The sequence below is a fragment of the Stegastes partitus genome, unplaced genomic scaffold (genome assembly GCF_000690725.1).
Source record: "Stegastes partitus isolate 25-593 unplaced genomic scaffold, Stegastes_partitus-1.0.2 Scaffold1776, whole genome shotgun sequence".
Classification (NCBI taxonomy): Eukaryota; Metazoa; Chordata; class Actinopteri; family Pomacentridae; genus Stegastes; species Stegastes partitus.
The window spans coordinates 46,938-63,919 of NW_007579507.1; the positions used below are offsets into that span (position 1 = coordinate 46,938).

The window sequence follows — 16,982 nt, forward strand, 5'->3', positions numbered from 1 at the left end:
TTGTGTACGAGTGTGTTCCTCAGTTACTGTGTGTGTCTGTATGCGGTACTGAGCACGTTCCATGTCTTCCAGATGGTGGTGCTGGGCTTGTTTCTCCACCAGGGCTCCTACTTCCGCGACTTGTGGAACATTCTGGACTTTATAGTGGTTAGTGGTGCTCTGGTGGCCTTCGCCTTCACGTAAGTGCCCCCTCCACCCTCCTCTTCATCATCTTCACTACCTAAACACACACATTCCACCATCCACAGAAAGACCCTCGTCGCACAGCCCTGTAGGTCCGACACAACAGGCAATGCTGATCTTTCTCTCCTATTGTCTCAGCCTGCTGAACTTCAGAAAGAATCACCTCCTGTTGTTGCATTTCTACGATCTACTCTTTGTATCTTTCTTTCTCTGTCCCCGTTTCTCTTTCAAATCTGTCTTTTTCTCTGCCTCCTTTATGTCTCTAAACTTTCCTTTTTCTTCTTAAATGTCTTACTCCTTGCTCCCCTTTGTTCTTTTCTACTTTCCTTTTCACTTTTCTAGTCTTGTCTTCTTCTCTTCTTTGTTTACTATCAGTCTTTCACCTCTCTTTTGTCCTTAAACCCTCTTTCCTTCAGTCATTGTCTTTTTCCATTCTGCAGTTTACCCTGTCTGCATTTTCATCTCTATTTCCACATTGGTCCATCACATGTGGCATCATATCAGCAGGTCTTTCTCTACGTTTCATCACCACCTTCATCTCAACAACCACCCGAGATCCTTAACTGAAATCTATCCCTGATATGCCTCACCTGAAAGATCCCCACCATCTTTTACCTACACTCTAAAAAGTGAAGGAGCCTCAAGACATTTTGCTTTTTCTTTATATGGCATTCTTTGGGAACCCTAAGGGGATAACCTGCAGACCAATTTGGAACCATTGCTTCCACAAAACTTTATTATTGTGTAATCCTTCACCAGTGAGGAGTGAGTTTTTAGAGTGTAGTTGCTCTGTCTTCACCCACCATCCATCCTCCATGAACCTCAAACCTTGCCTGAAATAGTCGTCTTCACAACTGTCCCAAACATCATTCCCCTTAACTGTCTAATCAACTATAAAGCATCTGCTCCTAGTCAACATTTTCTCCTCCCAATCTTCCTTGCTCCTCTTCCCTTGTTTTCCCTATTTGCCAATCCATGCCGCTCTGATTTCCACCAACCAGGCCGTGAGTCATCCCTTCCTCTTTTCTTGCATCTAAAGCCCCGACTTTGATCCCTCAAACCCTTGCTTAACAACACACACCCCCAGGTCCTCCACAGCCTTGGTCCCTGCTGATGCCTCCTCCTCCTACCAGATACCTTTCGATTCCCTCTCTCATAAGAGCTCCTCCTCTCCGTCCTCACATTTTCACAGTCTCAGCCCCCTTACACCTCTCCTATTCCTAACATACAGCAAAGACAATCACCAAACAAAGGAGTATTGTATTGCTTTTAGCTATCTCAATTTACCAAACTTAAGCACAAAAAAGTCCCTTGTCTCAACAAGTATTGGATGGATGGCATACGAGTAATACTTCAGACATTTTCCTCACAGCAACAAACGTTTTGGGTGTGGTGCTACAGGAAAAGTCAAATCACCAAAGCAACCAGGATTCATCCTTTCCTTCAGATTATGAATGACTTTGAGATGTTTTAGTCTGGACCACAGAGGTATACCTTACCACTGCTAGCATGGCTAAAAATGTGCTACAAAACAGTCTCCTCTTCAAAGGAAAATAGCGGCAGATATTTGTACTTCACTCTTCACAGTGCAGTAAAAGGTCATATAGAGGACACAGTTAGGAATCACGTTATAGAGATAAACTTATCACAAATTTGCATTTAAGTGAGCATTCTTTGCTTCCATCTTGTTTTTCATGCTGGGACATTGTTCCTAGCTGGGAATACAACAAAGAACTTGAAGAGGTTTAAGACAAAACTTGTTTATTTCTTTTCTTTTAGCAAGTTAAACATACAAGGTTTTTTTTTTTTTTTTTAAAAAGAGAGAGAGTAATGGCTCTCACCACATTGCAGCCAATATCAAATTGAAAGATTGTTGAACATTCTTGCTTTGAATGTGTGTGCTGTATGTTAGGAAGTGTCACCCATTACTCCCTAACTTGCTGTTATCTCCCCCCCTTACCTGCGTATAACCCTACAGTTTGTAATAAATCCCTCTGACTCCAGATTCCACCCAACACACCTTTCAACCTCCCACTCTCCAACAACCATTAAAGCCAGCATCCTGCCTCCTACCTAACCACCCCTCAGCCTCCTCATTCTCCCCCATCCTCCTGGCTGGAGGTCCTGATCGATCAGTCCGTGGGGGTGAGGGCGCCCCAGACACCTTTAACCCTTTAAGTGCCCAGGCTATTCATCCGCCACAGGGAGGAACACCGGCAGGACTCATCACCTCGCCCCCCCTCTTCCCTCTTTTCTACCAGCACACACTCAAACACATACACACATACCCATCCGCCGTTCTGACTATGTTAACGAACCCGGAGGCACAGGTATTTAACTCTCCTTCCTCTGCACGACCCAGGGAAGTACGTGGGAGGGAAAGAGGGAGGCATGCTGGGGCAGGGTGTGGTAGGTGGAATGATTTGTTATTATACTGAAGCAGCATAAAGGATGAATACATATGAATTAAATATGTATGATAGATGCACCTGAGAGGGACTGACTGTGTGTTTGTGTTTGGGGCAGGGTGGGGTAAAAAACAGAGAAGTGAGTGAGGGAGAAAGAAGAGCTTGTTTGTGCATCCTCCTCAGCTCTCTGGATGTCCAGTGCATGTCTGCCGTGTTGGCTGCATGAACCTGTGATGCAGTAGACGGCATCACTTAGAACTCTGTAAATGATGCTCGGAGTCAGTTCCTGACAAAGAACAAACTCCAGTTATATATGTTCTTCCTAATACAGAGTGTTCAGATTGAATGCAAAGCAAATTTTAGACGTGGCAGCGCTGTATAAAAAGTTGAAAATGAAAATACTTGAGTGTCAAAAGAGATGCACATTTGCATAAGGTGGCATGACTGAAGTCAAGATGTGAAATAGTTTTCATTGTCAACACATTTCATGCAACAATGTGTTGGTCCATCTCTTCATTCTCTCAGCCCTGAGCCCATTCGTTTTGTAGTGAAGACGTACATTTTTAAAACTGTCACAATGTATAGTTTCATTTTTAAAAACTAAGCAATTTTCTAAAACAAGCAGGTAGCTGTAGTTTTTGATAAACTTAACTCGGCGGTAAACAGTGCATTAGTGCAGACAATGTTTTTACTGCAAATGAATGCACCTTTGGTTTGCAAGGGAGCTTTTACAACAGCAGCGTGGTATAGGTGGGATATACTCTTAGCCACAATGCAGCTAACATCTGCGTAGTAGTGCAATGCCCACTGCTGCTGTGATGTCATGCTGGTCACTGACCAACCCAATTCACTACATTTTTAATATATGTATTTTCACAATGTCAAACATCTCGGCTCAATCCCATGCCACCTATTGCCACATCATGAACCTCAACGAGGACACATTTCACATTGTGCCACGACCAGTGGCACTTTGCATTCAGTCTGAACACCATTTCTGTTAATATTACTAATAAGAAGTAAACTGTTAAAGTTCTGTAATAAATGTCACCGTCAAGATGCATTCACACTGACAGAAATGTCAGCCAGTGTTAACTATTGTTTGCTTGTTTTCTTAATCGTTGGATAACCTGTCTGCAGCTTAAACATGCGCTAACGTTAGTGTGTGTCCTACGTGAAAATGAGCAAACTCACACAAAGCATTGGTTAATGTAACAGTAAATTGGTTGATTAAAGGGAAATCGAGCAAATTGAGGAGGGAACAAGTTGGGGAAGGTGCACATACAAGTTTTTGACAGCCCAGCATATGACAGGTTGTATGAATTTGTCTTTGTGTATGTTACTTTTTTTTTTTTTTTTAATTAAGATATGTTGAATTTAAGGAGCACTACACATACCAGAAATTAGGATATTCTGAATTAATGCTCATAGATTTTGACTCATAACAAGCAAACAATAAGAAATTGTGCCTTTTACACATACTTCAATATAAATTAATAGATTTCTGGGGATTTAGCAAGTTCTGAAGTTGAAATGACAAAAGCACACAGGTTCCAGTAAACATAAACAATGATGCAGAACCAATTCTGATTTCAGAAACATAAATATGCAGTAAAATATGACAACGTTCAGTATCAAGAAAAGACAAGGAGCAAGATGAACTTGTAAAATTGTATTATGCAAAGTTGAAAATCTTTCCACTGCTGCACCCTCCACAACATGACTCGCCGCTGAAAAGAGGATGCCTCCTCCCCTCCTTTGCAGATCCTCTTTCTTCCTCCTTTCACTTTCTTTGCCGCTCTCTCCTCCTCTCCCTTGCCCTTTCACTTTTTTAATCACACTCTCCGTTCCCTTTTAGGATGCTCTCACACCATTGCCCCCCACCTTCGCCTCTTCTCTCCACTCTTTGTCCCTCTTTGCAGTCTCCTCCTTTGCCTCCCCGCTCCCACCATCTGCGCCAGGGCTGAGCTACAGTACAGTTTTGCTTAAGGGGCGAAGGCGTCACACACACACACACTAATGAAATTTCACTTTGACGCATGACATTGTTTAAAAGCAGGTACATCACAGAACCATTGTACGGAGGATTTTTTAGCATGGTCACAGTACAATGGCTTCATGTTTTTATGGGTTTTAAACACAACAGTTGCGCTTCTGGCACCCTTCATTCTCCAAATAAATGCTGAATGATACAGTGTCATGACCGAGAACTGCATGCAGTCGCAGTACTCTGTGAGAATGCCTTTTCTTTCTATTAACGGTGTGCGTGTATGGGACAATACACACAAATCCTGGTTTCTTGAGTCTTCACTCATGACCGATAACCTGAGTGGTATGCCTATGTACATATGAACATGTCAAGAAAACCTGGAACCGGCCACTTTAGATGTAACGCCTTTTTCCTTCCCCTGTGCAGATGTGCATGCTAAAGAGCTTTGATAAAATCCCACTAGATGATTGCAGATCTAATGAGGGCAATTTGTGCTGTAGGCCTGGTCTAATTGATCATTATGGTGTGATAAGATAAGAATCGGTGTAAATGGATGCAGCAATTGAGTTTCCTCGTCCAACCGTGAAGGTAATTCTTCATAGAGCTGGTAACGCAGCAAAAAGACAGCCAGGAGGGAAGGAAGGTTTGTATATCTAGAGTCTCAGCAAGGGGCCACTGTCACAAAAGTGCTCTTATTGTACTGTAAATCTCAACAAGGTACCTGAGAGTTAACTAGATCTGATGGAGTAAAAAAGTGCATCCTTGAGTGCTATAATGCAGAGAGGAGGAATGAGGTTTAACACTCATTACATTAGATAATATTATATTTTACATGATTTACCTCACAGATATTCCTTCAGATTAAATATAGAAGTATTACATCTTACAGAATAAATCCCCCAGGTACCTCTTTATTTAAGAAATTCCTCTATCAAATGAGCAACTCTGACCTTATTTAGCACTCTATTTGCTAACAGAATAACCAATGTAAAGCTATGCTGGAGACAAACAGTGGAGGCTTAGTTACAAACAGCTAAAATGTTTAAAATAGACGAGTGTATCAATATACTGCTAAAGTTAAAACAAAATGTGATGCAACCAGACAGTAATCATGCATGGAATATGGAGTGAACCTAATTGAAACAAGTGACCACAGTTGTGATTGGATTCATGCTGTTTGACAATCTTCCGGTCCTGTAAAGCCAATAAAATCTTAATCAGTTGATACAGATTTTTTTTGAAGTGGAAAATAGGGAGAAATCAATTTAATGGTGTTGCAGGATATTAACATAATTGAACTAAATCATCTTTAGTGCTGCCATGTACAATGAGAAGGAGGTAGTGGGATATCTGCTATGCCAGGACTCAATAGGAGTTTATAGGACTCACCTTATCCAGCAGCAAATCTAGAAGACAGATATCCCATTCAGTCGTCATGGAGATTAGAGATGGGTGTGGGAGGGAGTGATAAGTGTGTGTGCTTATGGGTGGGTGGGCTGTATTTCTAATCAGGTGTGCCCATCTTGCTGTCCCTCCTTCTTTGTCTGTCTCTCATATAGATGTGTTTTTTCCTGTTTCTACCAAACCCCCTCTCTCTTGTCTTGTGTCTGTCTGTGTCGGTCTCTCTTTCTGTCAATGTGTGTCTGTGTGTGTGTCTGTCTTTCGATGTGTTTTCCCTCTTTTCCCTACCTCCTCCTCCTCCTCCTCCTCCTCCTCCTCTTCTTTATCTGTCTCTGTCTTCCTTTCTGTCGCTGTCACTGACTCTCGCTGTCTCCACCTTCGCTGAAACTCGACAGGAGCAGCACCCGGTAAAGTTCTTCCTCTGTCCTCCTCCATTCTGTCCCCTGCTCTCCACCACCGGATCAAATTGGCTTCTCTCTCTTTCTTTCTTTGTTCTTCTAAACGTTCGTACTCATTCTCGCCGTATCGTTGCCTCTTGTTTCGCCAACACCGTACCCACAAACACTAGGAAACACTTTGGAAGGGCTTGATCTATTGTCCACGTTTTTATAAGTCTAATTCGTTGTTTAGCTAATTAACTAGTTAACATTTCAACAACACGTTTTCTCAGATAAATTAGCCTCAAAGTGATACTCCACCCACAGTCTGTCTTTTGGTAATCAGTCGTACCGTAGGCTTGAAAGGATGGTATAAAAATGTTTAGTTTTGTCCTTCATGGATGTTGTGGCTGTGAAAAGCTTAAATTCCAGCCGTATTTCCTAGAAATTATTTCTGTATAATAAGGTTAGGGTTAGAAACATAAATGTGACAGGATGACTGAATGAGGTAATGCTCTTAATTTGCAAAAAGCAAATTTCAGTCATATGTTACCTGACTGCATAGTTTTTCTACCACCTACAACAACTACAGCATTACTCATATTTTTTGAATATGTTTAGACAATGAGAGCATATTGTTAAGGTTGGGCAAAGATTGTGGTGTGGTTTAATGCTAATAAAGTCCTCAAAGACTTGTGACACATTGATTTACATTTAATCAGAACTACAGTCTTTCCCAAACCTCCGCTTAAACCTAACAGTGGTTTAAGGTTTTTCTCTGGCGTGAGTCAAGTGCTTTGTATGCCTGCTATCCAGGCATTATATTCTGATAATGACTTTTGCTACATGAATATGGCATACAGCAGAAATGAGCCCTTCTGCAAAATCAGATATGTTTTAACAATACCTTTGTGTGCTGCCCCGAGTAAATATATGAAAGTAAATATGCTCATATGCGCAGAAGTACTGAGACAGATGTGCATTTTGCCATATTTCAGTATAACAGTATTGTATGAGAATACTATGACATGCTGAGATGAACAGCAGAAGGTATTATAGTGTGCTGCAAGAGGAACTTTCTGCTAAAGCCTCTACTGTAAACTTGAATCCAAGCATTCAGCACCTGCTGTGCTTCATGAAGAACAAGATTATATTTTACAATCACCTTTGAGTCCTACAGTTCTGGAGAGCTTCAATTCTGAAAACACAGATTTTGCGTGGAGTACCACCTGAATTAGCGTTTTACAAAACCCCAGTTCAGTTAAACATCTTTTTAGACACAATGATAACTGTCGTTCTATTCATACGTCAGTCACGAGACTCAAAGTTCTGTTGCCCTTATCATTATGCTAGTGAGGCCGTTTGCACGCGTGAGATGTTGTGCGTGTGTGTATCTGTAGGGATGTTGATAACTCCTAACACCTATGGCCTTACTGGGCTTTACTCTAATGCTCTAAAGCTGCTCTGATAGAGAGACCTCAGTCGTACTCAGCTTCAAAGGAGGAATGCCTATTGATTATCGATTGAGTCTCGCTCTCGCGCGCACACACAAAACCCCACATGCAGACACGTAGAACTGCCAAGGCTGCGACTCAATCAATCAGCATTGAATTGAATTGTCTTACGTTTTCTGTCACAGGAACTGAGTTCATAGTTAAAGAGCGAGCCTTGATGGACGACCTCTCTTCTGCTCAGGCTTGGCAGGTGTCCAGGTGCCTCCTGCCCTGCTTTTTTCAAAGTGGCACATCCACTTACTGTTAAGATCAACTCGGCTGTTTACTCTCTTGACACCCCAATTCTTCCTCTCTGATATTGGTGTATGGGCGTACAAATCATGAGCAGAATGTTCAGTTATGGCCTTCAGGGAGAAAACAAGCGCTTTAAAACACAACTGAAGACGTTTGTCTTCTGAGCCTAAACGATTTCCTCCGGTCGCTCTCATGGCTCGTTTGATACTGTTGGTGTTTGTTTGTGTTACGACATGTGATGTTGTGTTCTGTCAGTGGCATCACATGACCGAAGCGTCTCGCATAGCCTCCGTCCTGACCGAAGAGCAATCAAAAACGCGAGTTTGAAAATCTGGATTTTAATGAAAGGAAGCTATGTGAAACATATCAAAATCAGTCCATTTAATGTTAGCAAATTCAGGATTATATCAACATAATCCTAGCTATGTAACACCTAAAGTCCATGTTGCCACATCTAACACATCCATTTCTTCCGAAGAACTGAACAGCGTATCACTGAAAAAGAAAGAAAGAGGTTTGGCTGGGCACTCTGCCGGGAGATGCCTGTCGATATGGAATGAGTGAATGTCTATTGAATGTTAGTGACGATTACTATGACTGATGACAATGCTTTTTGATGTCCATGAAACCAAATGGTCAGACAACTGATCGCATTCTCTCCCACCGGTTTCATGTTTGACGTACACTTCAAAGTTTCTTGTCTGCAGAAGAATAGACTGTAAGAGTCTGTAAGATTGTCCACACAATTGCAATGTACTTTTTTTTATACAAGTATCACATGTGTTGCTTTCACTTAAAGTCACACCACAGATGTTATGTTTAAGATAATTTATCTATGAGGAAATATCCCTCACCCCTTTTTGCAATATGTTGAACAATAGCAAAAGGTTTTGGTAACAGCCCTTTGCGATTGTTTCATCTCTTTATTTGTCCACTGTGCTCTCTGATTTTTCTTTGACACTGTTTTTGTTCCTTGGCTGAACTCTAGGGGGAGCAGCAAAGGCAAAGACATCAGTACAATCAAATCTCTGCGTGTGCTGAGGGTGCTGCGTCCTCTTAAGACCATCAAACGTCTCCCCAAGTTAAAGGTAGAGCTCAGCAGGTTCTTCTTCTTCATCCCAGTTCAAGGGCTGCACACATGAAGTTTAGTTCTCTAGAATATCAGGTGAACAAGGCCTGTCTTCTTTCAAAGGCTTAAAAGTGACGGAGAAATAAAGCCTTGCTATGTGAGAATTTGGAGGACACAATAGTATCCTTTGCAGCTCCTACTTAATCACAATTCATTGAATTCCTGAAAAGATGCAGCTCCTCTGTGTTTCAAGCACATGCTCTCTTCAGTTCATGACTTTTGCCACCACATTTATTTCTTAGAATGACATTATACTCACCAAATATTTCTTGGAATTCTCAAATATGGCAACATTGCTGAAAATAGGTTGCAACAGTTAACAGCTAAAAACACCAACTGTCAGGAGATTTTACGTGTTGTAAACAAAACTCAAAATGTATTTGGATATTGTAACCTACAGCAGTTCTTAACATTTTCCCTCCAGACAAGATCCTTTGCCTGCAGCTTTGTTTAACAGTATTCTGCTGATGTTTGCCAGAAGGACACTTAGCAAGTTAGAGCAAAGTGGCCTAACTTGGTACCCAAAAGAGTAGCTTTTCCCTTTCAAGGGGTACCATTTTTATCATGTACATTAATAGATTTTAAAACTCATCATCAGCACTGAGAGTTGAGTATTTTGTAACACTGTTATGAAGTCAGATGTTGCCACACTGTTGCCGTCACTACGCAACATACTACACGAGTCAGTAAATGTTCCTGTGTTTGCTTTGCAGGCTGTCTTTGACTGCGTGGTCAACTCACTGAAGAATGTGCTGAACATCTTGATCGTCTACATGCTCTTCATGTTCATCTTCGCCGTGGTGGCTGTGCAGCTTTTCAAGGGTCGCTTCTTCTACTGCACGGACGAATCCAAAGAGTTTGAGCGTGATTGCAGGTTGGTTCCAGAACACTTTGATTGTTAGTTTTTGTGTTTAGTGGAGGACTGTCTTTTGAGCCCAGTGCTAATTTATTACCATACATGGACATGTATTTGAGAAAACACAATGATGTGTTGTCTTAAAAATTAATCTGTGAATTTGAACTTTTGTAAATGACAAAAGAGGTCCTGTAATCCGTTGGTTAGTTGAGTCGGGTTTTTGTGGATGCTGCCACCTAGAGGAGTGTGCTGGGAATTTTCATAATGTTACTTCGTGAAACAGGCAACCATGAGGAGTGAACCACTCCTCCCCCTAAGTTCTCCCTATGTCCAATGAAAATGCATTTAGAAATGTACTCTAGGATGTGTTGTGCTTTTCCGCATTTCCATTTCTAGGTGTTTTTACGGACGGATATTTGTCTTGTGTTTTCATTATAAAACCTGTGTGTATGTGTTTTCCTTCAGGGGCGAGTATTTAGTATATGATAGAGATGAAGTTAAAGCTCAGAAGCGGGAGTGGAAGAAGTACGATTTCCACTACGACAACGTGGCTTGGGCCTTGCTCACCCTCTTCACTGTATCCACTGGAGAGGGGTGGCCGCAGTGAGTGGATTGCACACACACACACACGCACACACACACACACACATGCACACACTCAAACATGACGCTAAACTATTTATTAATCCAATCAAAGGTCCTGCTCAGAATTTGTCACTACTGGGGCTACATAAATGCATGTAGCAAAATATTTGAAAACATAAGAGCTGGACAGAGATGAAGGTGGTTGCAATAAATAAATATAATTAAGAATTTCATATATGTGATACTACAATAAACAACCTTTGGATTGCTATAGCACCATAGTATATTTACTTTACAGGCGCAGGGTTTTCAGTTCTTATTTCAATTTAGCATTTTTGTCTTACAATCCCATTATTTCTTAATAATATAGAGTAAACATAATGTTGAAATGATATTATTATTATTATGCATTATTCATATTATTAATATAAAACATATTGTTCATATGCATATGTGACTTTTACACAAATTCAAAGATATCTGTAGAAATAAAGCATTACAATTGTGGTGGACAAAAAACTATTTCATTTTAATCACCTTTTTGTCCCATCTGTTCATTTTTCAGGGTGTTAAAGCACTCAGTGGACTCCACATATGAGAATCAGGGCCCGAGCCCGGGATACAGGATGGAAATGTCCATCTTTTACGTGGTGTACTTCGTTGTCTTCCCCTTCTTCTTCGTAAACATCTTTGTGGCTCTCATCATCATCACCTTCCAGGAACAGGGGGATAAGATGATGGAGGATTATAGCTTAGAAAAGAATGAGGTAAGGAGAGATTTGGGAAGCTCTGTGAATTAGTAGATTAATTGCTTTTTTTTCCTCAAAAAACTTTTTAAAGAGTTAAAAGCCACTCCTCTTCTCTCTTCCTCCAGAGAGCCTGTATAGATTTTGCCATCAATGCCAGACCTCTGACTCGCCACATGCCGAAGAATAAACTTAGCTTCCAGTATCGCATGTGGCAGTTCGTGGTGTCTCCGCCCTTCGAGTACAGCATCATGGCTCTAATCGCGCTCAACACCATCGTCCTCATGATGAAGGTAGAGGTCGAGTTCTCAGTATGAAGAAGTCTTTTCCTAACTGGTTGTGATGTTCTCTCATCCTCGCTATGTTTGAGCCATAAGATTATGTACAACTCTGCACACATTGTACATTGCGGCAAAACAGACGTATTCCAGTTAAAATGTAATCGTAGAAAACGCACCACCACAGTCATTATAACACTCCTGATTAACAGAGATAATTTATACTAGTTCATTTTATGAACCACAACTTACTCTTGTGACTGATCGTCCTGATGTTTGAGCTTCAGTAAACTAATTGTATGTGACCTTGTGAGACTAAACTGAGCACACACTAAGTTTGTTAGTAGCTGCTGAACTGTAGGGAGCATTAAGCAAAGTAAAACGGCAACAAAAGGAGATTGACCATTAGCCATCAGCTTCACTTGAGTATCTTATGCTTCTTGTGGACTTCTGACTAAAGAACAAGTGAATACAAATTCATTTTAAAAGGTAATGTCCAACTTTAAAACTAGAGACCATTGTTCCAAGTATATTCTCATTTTTTAAATATCGTCACCTCCAATGCATTTCCTGTAAATATTAATAATTCATTCATTATTTAATTAATAATTGTAGTGGTTTAATTACGATCACAGAGTAACCATTCTTAATTGCGTCATAACAAAGTGACAGTGGCACGGCAAGAAAGACGTTTTCTTTCACGAGTTGTCGGGATGCATTTTGTATTAAAGATGTCTTTAGTTCTGGCAGAATGCATTTTGGTTTCATTGCAATAGATAAAAATCAGAACTGTATTAATACGACGCCAAACGATTCAGCTCTGATACAGGTCCTTCCAATAACTTAGGTAGCTACTGAGTCAAAACACTGCACTGAAGACACGTTTTCTTTTGTATTCACTTTCATTCCTCTCTCTTTCTGTCTATCTTTGTTTTGTGCCTCCAGTTTGACGGTGCATCAAAAACCTACGATGATGTCCTGAAAAACCTCAACATCGTGTTTACCACCTTCTTCTTTATGGAATCAGTCCTCAAGATCATTGCTTTTGGCCCTCTGGTGAGACTTTAAAAAATGCAAACATGAAGCACCTACAGGAGCACATAAACACACATATTCTTTATCTAGGTTGACCCAGTCTATATGCTCCAGTGTTTCATCCTATTATTCATTTATAAAGCGGGTTATTTTGGTAGACAGATCTAGAGCATGTTCTTCCTGTCCCTGAAAAGCTCAGATGTACCGTGTTGCGCAGCAGTCACGCTATCAGCCTCCTTACACCCTGTCTCCACGGTAACAGCACCACTGGCCAGGGGCATGTCCCTTATTACCCCCTGGCTTCAGTTCTGGAAAGATGCGGCTGGTTACCTTTAACGTCTGTTCTCGTCTCACTAGATGTCTTCTATTTCTTTCTTTGCCAACAGAATTACTTCAGAGACGCCTGGAACATTTTTGATTTTGTCTCCGTCCTTGGAAGCATCACTGACATATTAGTGACAGAACTTGGGGTAAGTGCTGTGGAGTGTTTAGACCAAATAAAATGTGTTTTTTTGCAGCCAAACACTATTTTAAGATTTGTCCAATTACATTGGTTCATGGACTCAAGTCAGTTTTCTGTTTCTGTTCTCAGCAAATATACATTTTAAATGAATTTAGAGGAGTCCCCCAAAGTTGTTGATCACCGTCCTATTGCAGCCAGAAAGTGGCCCACTGGGCAGTTCTCTTTAGCTCACAGTCCTCAAAATATAGCAAATACCATTACTGAAACAACTTTCAGGCATAAACATAATTTGTATTTTACCAAATTATTCATGAGCTTTTTGTAAAAGCCTAAAGATAATCATTAGCATTAATTTACAAACAAGAGACCATCAGTGCTAAGGCTTAAGTAATACTGTGAAATAATATTGGATAAACAATAATCCTAGACTGATTTTTACCTCAAGTCAGGTAAAGATAAATGTTCATCACACCACATACGCACAAAGGTGGAGCTAAAGCAAAAGACTGGCAGGAGGAAACAGCCTTACTCTATCCAGGTTACTAGATTACCACCAATGACAAGACACGAGCAAATCACTGCTCCTGTCCAAGAAATAATCCAGCATGTGTGGTTTTTACACTTTAGGCATACAAGATAGTATCTGTAATAAAAAGCTATGATGACAAGTGGATGTCAATTGTCAAAAAGTTTTACCGCATCGAAAATACAACCGAGTGCAACTGGACGACAGACTTGTACAGTCTGATGTTTCTGGTTAACTTTAAACCAGAGACGTATTTTTTGCCTTTAACCTGCTACGTGTTTAAACAAACTCATGTTTATCTCATTTTTTGCTGTGATGTTGTTCTTTGTATGTCTAACACGATGTATGTGTGTTTTATTCTGTACATACAAGCTTAATATATTTGTTCATATAAGACTTAATATTGGTGGATTTCAGTAACAGTTTCAGCCTCTCTCTGTTGTCCATCTGTTGTCTTTTTTACTTTGCACCAAAGAGCCAATTGGAATTTGTTGTTATAAAACCTTTCTTTGTTGTACTGAAGTCTTCTTCTCATTCACACTGACTAGATTAGCAGTAACTGTGCTAAGTACTGCAATCGAATTGTGTTTTAAGATGATTAAGGACACCCTCTGGCCATGTTGGAGGTGCTGAATTTACATGTTTGCCGCCTGAACAGACTTTAATGGACATCCGAGCTGTTTGAAACAATGAACTGATTCTTTTAGGCATCTGATTGATTTATTAGTCAGGATGGAGTCAGGCTGTAGCAGCTGAGGCACGTCTGACTTTGCAGCTAGTTCCTCAAGGAAACGCTAGTTTTGGTATGAATACATCACATGACTTTTTTTTAGTTGCATAGTTACATTTTGGATGAAAACAAAACCAGCAGTTATTAGTCAACAAAAACGTCCTCCTAATCCTATCAATATTTTTCCTTTTCCCTTGACTTAAATGAGAGATACGTGGTTATCTCTGTTATGTCTAGCCTGGTTAATCATTACATTAACATTACTCATTTTAACAGCTGAAAATTCAGGCATATACGACCAAGTTTAACCAACCAAGATTTTTCTTTTTTGCCTCAATAAGCAAAGGATAAGAGTGAGTGACTGAAAAAAAAGACTGTCAGACCTACAGCAAATGGCCATGCAGAAACAAAATAAATATTATGAGACGTCAATTTCTGTGTCATCCTAATGTGAGTAATGGTCTAAGTCAGGCCACCCTATAGCACTAAAGGGCGACTAAAAGGCCGCCACTGACCGTGTAGCTTTGTGATGCCATCAAAGAGAGGCTGAACACACTGTGTCTCAACTTAACCGTTATTGTTGGCTTGAAGTTTTTCACTGCCTTTGTACTGACACCCATAATGATTCCGTCTTCCTCTTCTATCTCTTTACATGCTTTCTTTAAACCTCTCTACTTTGTTGGCGCCCTACGCCCCTCCCACTCCCTCCTCCTCCTCCTCCTCTGATAAAAAAAAAAAAAATCCATCCAATCAAAATGCACTATGAAATCCTTCATCGTGTTCTCCATCCGTGCTGCGCCATGACATGTGGTGGTGGTGCTGTAATGATGATGATGATGATGATGATAATGATGGTGATGGTGTGTGTTTCGCCCCATGTCCCTGCCCAATAAAACACACAACCAACCCCCCTCTGCTGTCCCCCTGAAAAAAATATCTTTCACCAACTCACAATTTACTACAACTTACCAAAAAATGTTTAAAAAAAACAAACAAACAAAAAACTCCCTCCCCATTCATCTTTCTACATCTTCGCACATGTAGAATCTGGTTGGTTTGTAATTTATCTCTCAAAGCTTTCTGCTGCATCCTCATTGGCCATGTGTACCCCCCCAGTTCATTTCTTACCCCCCAACCACCCGCTCCTTCATGACCAGTCTCAATCCCCAACCCCAGTGCATGCGCTTTCTGGATGATGACATTTTAAACACTTGATGACGTAGAAAATTTCCTTATCAATGTAATACATTTTTAATACACACACTATAAAATGCCTTTCGATTAGAATATCTCAGTAACCAAGTACTTGATTTGTCCCCCACACTGTCCAGGAGTTCACTTCTTTTCCAGTAGGGTGGATTAGTGACAGATTTAAATAGCTTACCTGTTACTAGGCAAACCAAACTTTTGTAGTTGCCTTCTGGCATCGTGCAGCAAATTGGTTCCACTCAGATCTATTTTGAGATGTGATAAAATCGGATGTTTTTGTCTTGGGTTTTTTTGGCTCACGGCATCTATGTGGGGGTAGTGCTTAACATCTCAAATATGACATATAATTAATACAAAACATTTAATCTTTAGTTCATACTCATTGTAGCAGTGTGAGGGTATACATGCTTGTGTCTTGACAGCATTAGCAGCTACAAATTACCAGAACTTATGGTATGTTTCTGTTAATCTTGTAAGACACTGAGAAAGAAATTCTCTCATCTTTAGAGTGCAACTAAATAAGTGAATGTTTGAATCAGGGTCTATGATGTGCTCGGCCCCACTAGCCCCGACTGGTCTGCATGTAGGCCAGCTCTTTCCTCAGAAAGTATGCTGCTATGCCAAGCCATGCCTGCACTGAGGCTGCTCTCTAGCTCCCTCTTTTTCCTCTCCCCTCTTCCTCTTCATGCTCCTCTTGCTGCCTTGTCTGTCAACCACAAAGTGCCAGGGCCTCAGCAGAGAGTTTGGCTGTTGTACATTAAATATTTCTCTGCGTGACACTGCAAAACACCAGAAGGTAGACTCACAAAGAATCAACAGGGCTGCTAGCTGGGATTCTGGCTCTAGGAATCACTAATTTTGATTTTAAATGTTATCTGTTCCTATTTTGGAACTTGAAAATGTTTGAAAGAGGGATCTAGACTTAACAGTTATCCTGCATGAGCAAATCAAATTGATATCTAAAACTGTACAACCTCAATTTTTGCAAAAAGGGCCAGTTAAAATGTGAATTGCATTATTAAAATGCACACATGCACCGTCGTAGACATTTAGAATGAGTAAGTTTAATGAAAATGAAAGTTGGTGATTCATAAAGCTGAATCCATGTTGAGGGTACACAGCCTTGAGTGAAGTCTGTCCAGTTTAGATACACATTGACTGTTCTCTGGAGATGAGATGCCAAGTTTGGACCGGATTTGGAAAGAAAACTTTCAAGCAAAATTTGAAAGTGTCATATTCAGCGTCACTTGCAAACAAACCCAAGCCATGCTCTTCTTGCCAAAAGAAAGTGTGTGTCTGATTGTGTGTGTGTGTGTGT

The 16,982-nt window shown here is 40.6% G+C and overlaps 1 protein-coding gene across 1 annotated transcript in view; it reads left to right on the plus strand.

Moving 5' to 3' along the window:
* Positions 1 to 16,982, plus strand: part of cacna1ab (calcium channel, voltage-dependent, P/Q type, alpha 1A subunit, b) — a gene marked incomplete at its 5' end in the record, with an annotated part of 98,515 nt that overhangs the window by 46,162 nt on the left and 35,371 nt on the right. The window contains 8 exon segments of the mRNA XM_008302210.1: positions 73 to 179; positions 9,096 to 9,195; positions 9,950 to 10,110; positions 10,558 to 10,695; positions 11,243 to 11,444; positions 11,552 to 11,716; positions 12,647 to 12,757; positions 13,123 to 13,215. Coding sequence (XP_008300432.1) covers positions 73 to 179; positions 9,096 to 9,195; positions 9,950 to 10,110; positions 10,558 to 10,695; positions 11,243 to 11,444; positions 11,552 to 11,716; positions 12,647 to 12,757; positions 13,123 to 13,215 — 1,077 coding nt within the window.